Below are 13,719 nucleotides of genomic sequence, written 5' to 3'. Positions count from 1 at the left end.
TGTCACATGCATCCCTTTCACTCCATTCACACAGACACCACCCTAATGACCTCTCACCAGAAATAGTGCAATAGCCTACTGGTTGGTCTTCCTGCCTCAAGTCTCTCCCCACTCTATCTTCCACACAGTTGCCAAAGTTATTTTCCTAAAGCACAGGTCAGACATAACACTCCCCTACTCAACAAACTCTGTTGGCCCCCTCTAGGACCAAATACAAAATCTTTTGTTTGGCATTTAAAACTCTTTACAATCTAGTCCAGTAGAACCCTGTTCCAATGTTCTTGTATATTACACTCTCCACGTCCACTATAGTCTATCCTTACTGGCCCATTTGCTATTCCTCCACCTCCTGGCCCTGTACCTTTTGTACTGGCTGTTCCCCTTGCCTGGAATGCTTTCCCTCCTTATCACCACCTCTTAGAATCCCTGCCTCCTTTAAGACTCAGCTCAAGTGCCACCTCCTCCAGGAGGACTCTCCTGGTCCCTCTAGCCATGCTTTCCCTCTAAGACTACCTTTCATGTGTTCTACATTTATCTCCTGTATACCAATTTATCTATTATATTTTCACCTTCATTAGAATGTAAGATCTTTGAGGGAAGAGACTATTTTTCCTTTTTCTCTGTATCCCCAGCACTTAGCACAAGGTTTGGCACATAGAAATTTTGAATAACTGCTTGTTGATGGGTTGTATGTGATTAATGATATAATTTTTCTTTTGAGGACTGCTTTAGCTGCATCCAAAAAAAAATTTTATGTGTTGTCTCATTGTTGGAATCCTTTTCAGTGGTTATTTCTTGTTCATGTGATGTTATAACCTACTTATGATTCAGAATGTTGGTACTTAATCTCCACTTAGACCTTATCTTTTGCTTATACCCCATATCAATTACTATTTTATTGTTGTGATCTATAAAGAATGTATTTCTATTTCTACCTTTTCATATTGATTTATAATTTCCTTGTATATAATCAGTTGTAAGCATACTAAATGATGATGTGAAATAGCATATTATTTAATATTCCCATTCAAAGGACAACAAAAGTCTTTCAAATCTCTTTTCTAACAAGTCTGTTCAGCTGTTTTCTTTTTGTTTTCCTTCCTGATAACTAATATCCAGCTCTGAAAGAGGAACACTATCTGACAGTCATGTTACTTTTTTGTTGCCATTCAGTCAGCTTTTCCTTTAGGTACTTATATACTGTGCTACTTGTTGTATTTTTTCCAAAAAACTGCTCCTTTTTTGTTTTAGTCCTTCAATTTTACTCTGCCTTTTAATGTGTTTCTTATATGCAGCAAATTGTCGAGTTTCATTTTCTTTCATTTTTACTATGAAGCTTAAACCACTTACATTTAAGTTTGTTATTGGTAGGTTTTTGTTTTCTGCCATTTAATTCTTTTACACTGATTCTACCCACCCTTTTTCTACCTCTTTTAAGTTCACAATTAAGCCTTGAGATTAGTTTTGCTTAGAGTAAATTGATTCTAATCTTTTCCCACAGATTCTTCTCACTTTCTTCCCATTACTCTGGTCCATCTCAAGGTCCTCAAATTTATTTTTATCTTGTCTTCTTTAAAAAAAAATTCCCACAACAAAAATCTACCTTCTGTCTCTCCCATCCACACACCCCCCCATTTAAAAAGAAAGAAAAAAACTGTTAACAAATACGCAAAAACAAATTTCTACATTAACCATGTCTAAAATGAAAAATTGTCTCATTTTGCATTCTGAATCTTTAGCTTCCCTAAAGGAAAGTGAGTGGCATGTTTTATCCAAGTTCTCTGAAGTCATGGTTGATCATTACATTCATAAGTTCCTACTTGTTTTAAAGTTGTTTGCACTTACACTATTGCTGTTATTGCTTAAACTGTTCTCCTGGGTCTGCTTATTTCACTTTGCATCAGACTTACAAGTCTTCCAAGGTTTCTCTGAAACCGTCCTGTACATTATTCTTTACAACACAATGTTATCGCATCAAATTTAATACTGTAAGTTGTTCAGCTATTCCCCAATGGATGGGTACTCTTCAGTTTCCAATTCTTTGCCACTTCAAAAAGAGCTATGAACATTTTTGTACATTCATATTTAAAGTTTGTTTTGCTTAGGAATGATCTCATCTCTTCAACTTTTGTTGTTTACTCATTTTCATCATGTCTGATTCTTCATGACCCCTTTTGGGGGTTTTCTTTTTTCTTTCTTTTTTTTAAAATTTATTTATTTTTAGTTTTCAACATTCATTTCCACAAGATTTTCTCCCCATCTCTCCCCTCCCTCCACCCCAAAATACCATGCATTCTGATTGGGAGTTTTCTTGTGCAAAGATACTGGAGTGGTTTGCCATTTCTTTCTCCTGCTCATTTTACAGATGGGGAACCTGAGGCAAACAGGGTTAAGTGACTTGTCCAGGGTCACACAACTAGTACATGTCTGAGGCTAGATTTGAACTCAGGTCTTCCTGACTCCAGGCCCAGTATTCTACCCATTGTACCACCTAACTGCCCTTATCCCTTAATCTACCTTCCCTCTAATTCTCTCTTCTCCTCTTTCCCTCCTATTTCAAGTGCCAGCTGCTCTCCCCACCCCCTTTTCCTTGTTTGTATGGCTTCTACTTGCACATATTATGTCCCTAATATATGTCCATAACTTTCTTTTCCCTTTCCACCCCTACTGTATTTATTTTTCTCCTTCCCTTTTCATTCTAAGAATGGTGACAGCTAAAAGATAAAAAGTTACAATAATAGAGGAGGAAGAAAGAGGTAGGAAGGAAAATGGAAAGTGGGAGAAAACCCATTCATCTCTTTTGCTAACATTTGGGTTTAAAAAAAAAATAATACATAGTAAAATGTTCATATGTTTGAAAAAATATTTTGGATGTTATACAATTTCCTCACTACATGCTAAAAATCACAATGCTTTCTGTTTTAAGGTTCCTGTGATGAAAAGGTACCTGTTGCTTCTTTGCTATCAAGAAAAAAACTAGATCCAAAGAGGCCTCTGAGAAGTGAGCAAACTGAATCATCTTTAAATGAGTTTTGTGAACATCTCACTGATGCTGTTATTTTCCATATAATTTCAAGTGTTTCAGATGGTACTGAAGATGGCAGAGCAAAACTGAAATACGCTGGAAATAAAATTTCAGCATCTGAGAAATTCATTTCAATTAATTCTGAGATGTTGGGAGCCCAAGGATCCAAGAGTAGATCAATTCTTATTGGCGACATTGCTTTCAGCATTTTTGAAATTATTATTCAAATCCTGTCTAATAGTAACATTTTAAAGGCAGATGTTACTGAGCATGCTGTTTCCCTGGAAACAAAATACATTTATTCTCCAGATATGGCTACCATAGACATTGATGATCTCTTTCAAGATCTCCTATCAGGAGTGATTCATGTGCTGACAAAAGAAATAGGAATTAATAATCAGTGTAATACTAAAGGGAAACCAACTCCCAGATTTCAAAGTCAGAGTATTCCTATTTGCCAAAAAACTAGACCCATAGAAAGAGACGTAAGCCAACGAAGCTGGGACCCATCACTTACTCATAGAACAGATCAACTTGTCCAGAAAAATAAAAACAATTCTGTGGCATCTAAATTAGACAGTCTACTAGGGAGCCTAAAAAGTCATGAATCTAAAGAAATGGTGAATAAAATTTTTAATATTGTCTTAGATTTATTTTTGCCAGATGAATGCCAAAGTGGGGCTTTGGACTCTGTCAAAGCATCAACAAGACATTTTTTTGACTCTCCAGAGAAGCAGCCTAGTAACCTGGGCTTATCTCCCAAATCCGTATTCCTCCTCAATGTTGTATGTGAGAAACTTATAAGGACACTTTTGGAAAAATGTACAACCACAGACATGCTGACAGGCAGCCCTGTTTCTGAGGAATTGTCTGCTGCAGAACGGCAGCTTTTTAATGTAATCCAAAGTGTCAAGGAGGAAGAATTTGGTTATGGAGAAGGAAAAGTGAGCCCAGTGCAAACTGAGCCATTTCAAGCAGAGGACTATGTATCAGAATTTGTGTTGGAACAGCTGGCTGAAAGTGAGCATGAGTTGCTTTCCTCAGAATCAATGCTCAGTGTAATTTCCCATGGCTTGGTAAAATCTCTGATGGAAAAGCTGTCAAACAGCATACAGGCAGCCCCCCCAAAACCTCCATATGCCAATAAACTTTTAAAATACAGTGCAAGGGAAAAACTGTCCAATGCCCAAGGAGTACAATCAGCAAAAGACCACATGCGGCCCAGGGACAAACTCACATCAGAGACCCTCAATCATCTCCGAATAATTGGCTCCAAAATCAGACCACCCTTTAAGCAGTTTTCTGCTTCCTCTATGAAAAAACTGAGGAGGAAAGATCTAAAAATTAAAACAGTTCCCAGAATGCTGCAATCAGACCCACTCAGTACAGGTGTTTACTCAGCCACATTTTTGGAGGACATTATTTCTGACCTGTTTTCTTCTATTTATACTTCATTGTATGACCGAGATGAAAATGTCACAGAGGAGCAGCTCAATGAGATGAATACATTAATTATCAATTCCGTGGTGAATGCATTTAATAAAGCTCAAGTCACTGTGCTCCGGAATGCTGAAGAAAGGTTGTGTTTTCCACCTGTACAGAAAGAAGCTGTGACCAAAATTGTTGACTCCGTTTATAATGAAGTTTTGCAGGAATACGAATCAAAAATGACTTATGTAAATGAGAATGATGCAGCTGATGACCTCAACTTATTAGCTGAGCGGACAACCAATGCTGTGCTGGATGAGATTTTAGACTACCAACTGCCATCATGTTTTGTGGAAAGACTCACTCCTGAGTCATACTACCCCCTAAAAGTTGAAAATGTCCTTCAGAAACTTCAAGAAAACCTGAGGGAGTTCAGTTCCCAAGTTCAGCCTTCAGCAGGATATACTACCATGTTGCCTCATTCATTTTTAGAGGATGTCATTAGAAAGCTGTTATCACAGATCATCCCTCCATCATCTAGTGATGTTTGGTCTATGGAAAAGAAATATTTAATGAGTTCAGACTTTAATGAAATGTCTGCCTGCATAATAAACAAAGTTATGTCAGCCATTTCTAAACACAAAATTTGGCTCACCAAATATGATCATCAATATTTATATTCAGAGAGAAATCTACAAACAATGGTTGACTCAGTTTACAATAATATTTTGCAAATCTCAGGTGGTCACTCATCAATACAGAAAAGTATAACAAGTCGAAGTCCCATCATTGTTGACAGAATAGCCAGTTTTATTATTCAAGAGATTACTGAAAGTCACCTTCAGCCCTTTTTGTTTGGGGATAGTGCCTCTCAATCAACAGCTGCCACTGATGAAGTGTCCACCATGGTTAAGAATGTTCTCAATGAAGTGACAGGGCTGCAAAGACCCCGTACAGCGTCCTCTCTAAGCATGGGGGTTTACCCTGCTGAATTTGTGGAAGAAATTGTCGCTAGACTCTTATCAAAGATCTTCAGCCCCAAAGTGAAAACTGGGGCAGAACTAAACAATGTGACACACAAAATTGTAGATTCCATAAATGCTCACTTTGACCGAGCCAAAGTCCGAGTGGTACGTCATGATGAGGCACAGCCTTTCCCGCCTCTGAATATCGATATTGTGGATGAATTGGTAGACTCTGTCTACTGTAGTGTCCTGAAACAGCATGGACTAGATCCTACAGGTGAGCAAGAAGAACTAATGAGGACGGACATTTTTGTTGAAAATCTTACCAGTTTAATTGTAGCAGCAATTTCTGATTATCTTCTTCATCCCCTTTTCTCTGGAGAGCTCTCTGCTTCTTCCTATTCTTCTTTGACAGCAGAGAACATTGTGCAAGAAGTCCTAAGTGGAATCAGCAAAACTAGCAAACAAAGCCAGAGCCTGACTCCATATAATACCTTACTGCCTTATACTTTCTTAGAAGACATGATAACAGTGCTCCTATCTCGAATCTTTCCTTCAACTTCTGGGGTGGTTCCATATCAAGAAGATCTAAAAGATACATCTGGAGTTAATTTCAATGAAGTTGCTTCAAAGCTAATCAGCGATATCCGGAAGAAAATTTCAAAACACGAAATTCAACTTTCCAAAGATACAGAAGAACCACAATATATTTATTCAGAAGATGATGTCCAAAATCTTGTTGACTCTGTTTTCAAAAACATCTTGCAAAACTCTGGCTCACAAGAAGCAATGGAACAAGAAATAATGAGCAGTAACAATGCTTTCATTGATCGAGTAGCTGGTTTTATCATTAGAAATATTTGTCAGCAACACCTTCAGCCATTTGTGTCCGGAAAGAGATTTCCTCCACCCCCAATGTACCACGCTGGTGGGCGAAGGCAGTTACAGTTTTATGCTGGTGTTTATTCCTCAACGTTTTTGGAAGAAGTAGTCTCCGGAGTTTTATCCAAAATCTTTTACAGGGTAGTGGGTGTTGCATTTGCCAGAATAATAAGAGAACCTGAAAGTAAACTGGAGGAGACAGCTGTTAGACTCATAAATTCAGTATCAGACGAGTTTGAAAAAGCAGAAGTAAGCATTCTAGAAAATGCTGAAGAGGAATTAGGTTTGCCACAAGTAGATAGGGATGTCATCATTAAGATAATTGACACAGCTTACAACAAAGTTTTGCAAGAATACGATTTAGACCTAACACTTGATAAAGATTTTTTCAATGATACAAAGACTTTGGCCGAAAGGATAACCAAAATCATTCTGGCAGAAATCTTTGATTTTCAACTCCAACCAGATTTAGTCGCAAGGCTACCATTCAAAGCTCTGTCAAATCTCAATGCTAATGTTTTGCTTAAGAAAGTTCAGTGTGAAATTAACAAACCAAAACCTCAGAGACAGACTTCGACAATATATACAACTATGTTATCACATACTCATCTGGAAAAGATAGTCACCCAGCTTTTATCACAGATGTCCTCAGACTCCAGAGTGGAAGACTCAGTTACTTCAAAGCCTGATTTCAGTAAAGCTGTTGTGAAATTAATCAATGAAATCATGGCCATCATTTCCAAACATGCTATCTGGATTACAAAGCATGGAAATGAAAAAGAAAGTATGATTTCAGAAACAGATATTGAGAATATGGTGGAATCCATTTATGCTGACATTTCACATTCAAATCTCTACCAGTCTCTTACAAAAGATAAAAAAGACATAAATAATATACCTGTTTCCAAAATAGCAAGTTTCATAATCAAAGAAATTTTTAACCATCACCTTCAGTCATTTTTATCTCAAGAGCAAATCCTATCTCAATCTACAACTGACTTAACTAGGAAACAGACTTACAAAGGTGTAGAAATTGACCCAAAAGAATTGTCTCTCATTGTTAACTCAGCTATATTTTTGGAGGAAGTAATTTCTGAGCTTTTATGCAAACTCCTTTATGCATTTTCACGTAATTTCATCTCATCTGAGGATCCAAAGTCTAAAGCCAAAGTTGCTAACATTGTTACAAAATTAGTCCGATCAATTGTGCTTGAGTTTGCAGCATCTCAAATTTTTGTTGCTGAAAATTTTGATGAAAATCTGTGTTTTTCTGAAGGGTATAAAGAAATGGTTAGTAAGATAGTCAACTTAATTTATGAAAAAATAACAAGTGATTATAAATCTCTGGATCTCGTTTACACAGACATAGAACATGACACTAAAAATTTTGGAAGCAAAATATATAATTTACTTTTGGGAGAAATTTATGATTATCAATTACAGGGATTAATTTCTGGAACATTATCTTTGTCTGCCTGTTCTTCACTTAGAGCTGAGAACATTATTCGAAGTGTACTAAATGTTATTGGTAAAGAAAGCCATTATTTGCCATCTTTCATTACTGTGTTACCTCGCTCTCTTTTGGAAGATATGGTTTCCAAACTTCTAGTTCATATTTTTCCTTCATCTGAAGCCAGCGTTCAAATTAAAGAACAAGAGGCACCACCAGATGATGAATTTATGTCAGCAGCTTCAAGACTGACTGATGCTATTATAGCTGAAATTTCTGAACATGAAATTAGACTGACCGCTGCAGAGGAGAATGCCTCACATATGAATCTGGAAACTATTGAAAGCATAGTTGACTCAATTTGCAAAAATATTTTGAAGAAAGCTGAATTCCAAGCTGAAGTGCAAGCTGAAGTCCAGAAAGAGGAGAGTGAGAAGGGAGGCACATTCCTCACCAAAATAGCTGGCTTCATTATGAAGGAAATTGTAGATCATCATCTCCAGCCATTCTTACACGAGGATGACTCTGATTCTGGTGGAACTTCTGATAAAGAGTCTGTTGTTGATGTTCCTGAGCAAGAAAAAGAACCACCATGCACACCCCAGCCTTCCCTCTACTCAGCAACATTTTTAGAAGATGTTATTTTTGATCTTGTTAGGAAATTGTACCCTGTCCCAAAAACTCCTGAGCACGATGAAGGTGAAAGTATGACAGAGACCAGCCTTGTGAGCATGGCTATCAAATTAGTAAATTCTCTAATAGGTGAATTTCGAAAAAGTGATATTAAGGTTCTCCCCAATGCTGAAGAATTGTTTTCTTTTCCACCAGTAGATAAAGAAACTATTAATAAAGTGTCTGACTCTGTGTATGAAGAGGTTGTTAAAAAATACAGATCTGAGGGTACTCATCATGATGAGGAAGAGAGCAATATTTGTATTGAAATGATAACCAACTTAGCAAAGAATGCAATCTCAGGTTTCAAGGTTAAGCCACTTTTTTCTGGAGACTGGTTTTCCCCATTCTTTTCATTTCTAGAACCAGATAACATCACCCAAAGAGTCCAATATCTGCCACAAAAGATCTCATTTGATAAAGACATAAGAGGTGCTCCTATCAAAGATTCTTCACTGAAAGATTCCCTTGCAGTTGTAAATCTAACTAGAAATATAAAAGATGAAACAGATCTGGGCACAATAGGTGAAAAGAAGAGTGAAGAAAAGGTTGAGACTATACCTACAAACGATAACCAGGATTCAATGTTCATTTCTCTAGCTAGTACTATGAAAACTAAAATGTGTGCCCTGGAATCTGCAGATTGGGATCTAACTGACAAAAGGGAAAGTGAGAAAAAGACAAGTGAGAGCCCAACCAGAAAAGATGAAGACAAGGATTCAATAAAATTCACTTCTGTAGCCACCAGTATTAAAAATAATATAAAAAGTCACCAGGACCATGCTTGGAAAACATCAGATCAAAAGAGTGATGAGTTTTCAGCCAAAGATGAGGCACATGAGTACGAGGAAGAGTCAATAAAAGTCTTTGCAGTTATGAAAAGCAGTAAGGGGATCCCGGAACCAGATTTTAAGAGAACACCTAAGAAGAGTAGTATAAAGAAAGAACACCAATTGGCTGCTGAAAGCAATGAAGAAGAACCAATACGACGCATTTCTCCAGTAAAAAGTAAAAAAACACCAGAACCAGTTTTGAAATTATCAAGTAGTAAGAAGTTTGAAGAAAAGAAAAAAGACATTTCAGTTGGGACAGATGATGAAGAAGGGGCGTTTAGTCTCACTCCTGCAGTCACTACGGAGAAAAGTCCAAATATAAAATCAACCTTTAAAAGCAAGAGAGAGATCTGTGTTCAAACAGATATTGAAGATGAACCAATAGTGTATTATGAAAATGTGATTGAGAATATTTATAGTAATGTTTTAGATATATCTACTCAGACATCTCTAGATGATACCCGTTATACAAATGTTATTCCTACCCAAAAAGCACATGCTGAGAATCTTGGCCAACCTTCATCAGGGGCTTCATTGCACCTGGTTCACAAGGGTGTTCCTGACAAAGGCAAAGAGGTGAAGAAACACCCTCCTGCTGATGCCAAAATATCATGCTATTCACCTGAAATGAGATCGGGTATTTTTTCAGCAAGATTTTTAGAAGATGTTGTCACTGAGATTGTAAACAAACTGGTCTTTTCTTCTTCACCAGAAACTTGTGAAGAGTGTAAAAAAATTCAGGATGATGCAAATCAGACTGAGCTCTATGAAACAGCAATGAAACTGATTGATTCCTTGTTAAAAGAGTTTTCTGACGCCCGAATTAGGGTGTTTAGGCCCACTGAAGAAAAGCAACCTTTGCCCCAGGAACCTAAAGTACTGATTGAGGAGAAAGTACCAGACAAGCACAGTTCTGTTACACAGGAAGCACCAACTCTCCAGAGAACACCCTCACCGCCTAAAATGCCACCTGTGCCCCCCAAAACCTTGGTTGATAGGGGATCATGTACAGATATACAACATTACATTGATATGCCACCAGTGGATAAAATATTGGTCAATAAGGTTGTGCACTCCTCTCTCTGTAATGTTCTACACGAATACAGATCTCAAGACTCAATTTGCAAAGACATCAATGATAGTGATAAGTTAGCCAAAAGATTAGCTGGTGCTGTAATAGAAGAAATCTTTCAGCATCAGCTCAGCCTACTACTACAGGATGAATTGCCCACTGAAGTGTGCATACCTCTGGAATCTAAGGATGTTGTTACAAAAGTACAACAAGTGGCCAAAAAACACACCAGAGAATGTCAAACTTCCTCACCATATACCATCATGCTGCCTCACGAATTTTTGGAAGAAATGATTTCATCTCTTCTAGCCAAAATTTTTCCATCAGGATCAGAAAAAAATCTAGATTCAGAAGTAGGTGACAGTCTTTTTACTGAAATGAACTTCATTCAAATGAAATTAGTCAGCAGGGTTATGACAGAGATAACAAAAGACGAAGATATGGTAATACAGTATGTTGAGTGCTTACACCCCAACGATGATGAAGTAATTCAGGTAGTGGTACAGTCTGTTTATAGTAATCTTTTGCCACAGTTTGGCTCTCAAGAGGTTATACAGAACTGTGCAACAAGCGGATGCAGAATGCTTTCTGAAAGCATAGCTGACCTAGTTATAAGAGAGGTTGCTGGAAATCAGCTGCAGACATACTTTTCTGGAGAGTTAACACCCCATCAATGTGCTGAGGTTGACAATGTTGTTGAAAGTATTCTTAAAGATATCTCCCAGAGCTCAGCAGGTCTTCCAACCAAACAAACCTCTGATCAAAAATTATCTTTGAATATCCTAGAAGAAATTGCAGTACAGTTTTTATCCCGACTTTTGTCTGTGTTCCCTATGATAGAGAGGGAAAGAACCAAGGCTTTGGAGGCTGAATTGGAAAAAATTACCAACAAAATAATAACATCACTGAAAGAGTTTATATCAAAAAGTTCAATTAAAATTGTACAGCAGCCCAATGAACCTCCCACATTGCCTAAAGAAGATAACCAGGCTATTGAAAAAGTAGTCGATAATGTCTATGACAGCGTTTTAAAACACTCTGGCTCTCACACTTCTGTGTATAAAGATCTAATAGGAAAGAGCAATGTTCTAGCTGATATAATAGCCTTCTTAATGGTCAAGGAAATTTCCAAACCTGAATTTCGGCCTCATATGGAAAGAACCCCTCAGGAGGAAAAACGCTCTCTGGGGGAAAGAATCCCCCGTGAAGAAAAATTTTCTTGGGAAGAAAGAATCCCACGTGAAGAAAAATTTTCTTGGGAAGAAAGAATCCCCCGTGAAGAAAAATTTTCTTGGAAAGAAAGAATCCCCCGTGAAGAAAAATTCTCTTGGGAAGAAAAAATCCCCCATGAGGAAAAATTGTCTTGGGAGAAAAAACTTGCTCGTGAGGAAAAATCTGCTTCTGAGGAAAGAATCCCTCGTGAGGAAAAATTTTCCCGTGAGGAAAGAGTCCCTTGTAGGGAAAAATTCTCTCATGAGGAAAGAATTGCTTATGAGGAAAGATTCCCTCCAAAAGAAAGAATCTTTTCTCGTGAGGAAAGATTCCCTTCTGAGGAAAAATTCGCTCAGGAGGAAAGAATCACTAGTGAAAAAAGAATCTCCCATGAGGAAAAATTCCCTTGTGAGGAAGAGGCATCAGGTCCGCAACTGGCACTGGAAGCTGTCAAAATTATGGAAAAAGTCCTTAAAATTCTTGATGACATTAAGTCACAGGAGAAACCTTCAGCCCCCAAAACTCCAGTACTGGATGCCTCCTTTTTGGAGGAAACACTGGCATTATTCCTAGCAAAAATAGTCAAGTTGCCCTGTGTTGTAACCAAAGAGGCAAAAAGCTTATCCAAACCTGAACTGAATAAAATTGCATCTCAACTGACAAAATCAGTGGCTGCTGAAATTTCCAAAAGTAACATTAGTCTAGTGGCTTCTGACCCTGAAGTGTACTTTTTGAACCCAGAAAATATTGAAATGATTTCTCAGGTTGTTGATTCTGTTTATAATAACGTTTTGCGACAATCTGGAACCCAAGAGGAATTCTTTCATGATATAAAAGGTATGAACAGATTTTTCCCCCAAAAAGTAGCTAGCCTCATAATTAGTGAGATTTCTCATCATCCCCCAGAATCTGTTAGCTCCCATAGTTCATCCACTGATGTCATCAGTGATCTGGATGTTGACCGAATTGTTGAAAAAGCCAGTGAGCATGCCACAAAAATGGGCTCTGTGCTCTTTAAAGAAGATGACATTGAGGGGGATGACCTGCAAGTTAAAATTGTCCCTCACCTTGGAAATAAGCCAATGAGAATAGATCCAGACATTGTTTCTCAACACTTGGCAGTGCTTTCACTCAAAACTCAACCACTAGAGAAACTGAAGAAGCAGTGTTTGTCAAGAACTGGACACAGTCTAGCAGAGCTAAGAAGAGCTTCAATAAGTGGGAAGAGCTACTCCTCGGAAATAGTGGACAGAGAATCAAGAAAAAAGGAAAGACGAATCTCCTTAGATAAAACAGGACGGTTGGATGCAAAGCCCTTTGAGGTAAGCAAAAAAGCAATGGCCCCCCCAAAAAATTAATGAGCAGGCATTGCTTTTGTCTGTAAATTACAGTCAACTATGTATCTTGGCATGGTCAGATAATATCTGCTTAACCCAAAATTGCTACAGCTAAGTGTGATGCTGAAGTAACAAACTTGGCTTCCAGAAACCTGTCATGAGGCTCGACCTTATTACTTTAGCATTAAACCATGTACAGTGTAGCCTTCCAGTTTTCAAAGAATGAAAATACTGTTTTCTACCAGAGACTTCCAAGTCCACACACCAATCCATATGACTTAACTGGTCACACACATTTTTAAAAATCCCTATACATCATGGAGGATGGAATTTTCTGGCATTTCTAAAAAGTCAGATTAAAATGAGTACCTCATTGGGTCTCCCACCCCCAAGATGTGCCTATCCTACTTACACTAGTCACACCTCTCTGTTTCAGACTCCTTTTTATGAATATCAATGATCACATTCCCAGAAAAGTATAGATGGACCATCCCTCACATAGAAAAGGGGAAAAATAGGAGGGAGCTGGGCGAGCTAGAGAATTTGAACACTATCTCTTTGGAAGTGGTGCAAGTTCCCAGAATGACTGAAGCATGAATGTCCAAATACAAATACAGAAACACATTCAAAGTGAAATAGAAATAATTTGGCCATTCTCTACCATTGTGGATTTTCTGAATGTCACAGGTAACTGAGATTTGACTATGTCTTAATTTCTGCAGAAGCTATGATGGCACTTTGGTTTATAAAATAACGGTGAGAGTCAGAAAAATGGCTTGGTGTCAGAAAAAAACTGAGTTCAAGTCCTATTTCAAACACTGTGTGATCCTGGGCAAGCCAGTT

The 13,719-nt window shown here is 37.8% G+C and overlaps 2 protein-coding genes across 12 annotated transcripts in view; one reads left to right on the top strand and one right to left on the bottom strand.

Annotated features, from left to right (window-relative positions):
- Positions 1–13,719, bottom strand: part of LOC140515491 (uncharacterized) — a 497,421-nt gene that overhangs the window by 285,662 nt on the left and 198,040 nt on the right. The window lies entirely within an intron of this gene.
- LOC140515482 (fibrous sheath-interacting protein 2-like) overlaps positions 1–13,719 on the top strand; it is a 100,832-nt gene that overhangs the window by 68,432 nt on the left and 18,681 nt on the right. For all 5 annotated transcript variants that reach the window (XM_072626199.1, XM_072626198.1, XM_072626200.1 and 2 more), the window contains one exon: positions 2,927–12,861. In XM_072626199.1, the coding sequence (XP_072482300.1) occupies positions 2,927–12,861 (9,935 nt within the window). The remainder of the gene's footprint in view (positions 1–2,926; positions 12,862–13,719) is intronic.

The sequence above is a fragment of the Notamacropus eugenii genome, chromosome X (genome assembly GCF_028372415.1).
Source record: "Notamacropus eugenii isolate mMacEug1 chromosome X, mMacEug1.pri_v2, whole genome shotgun sequence".
Lineage (NCBI taxonomy): Eukaryota > Metazoa > Chordata > Mammalia > Diprotodontia > Macropodidae > Notamacropus > Notamacropus eugenii.
Note: the sequence above shows the minus strand (reverse complement) of the source record. Positions and strands in the feature narration are given on the sequence as shown.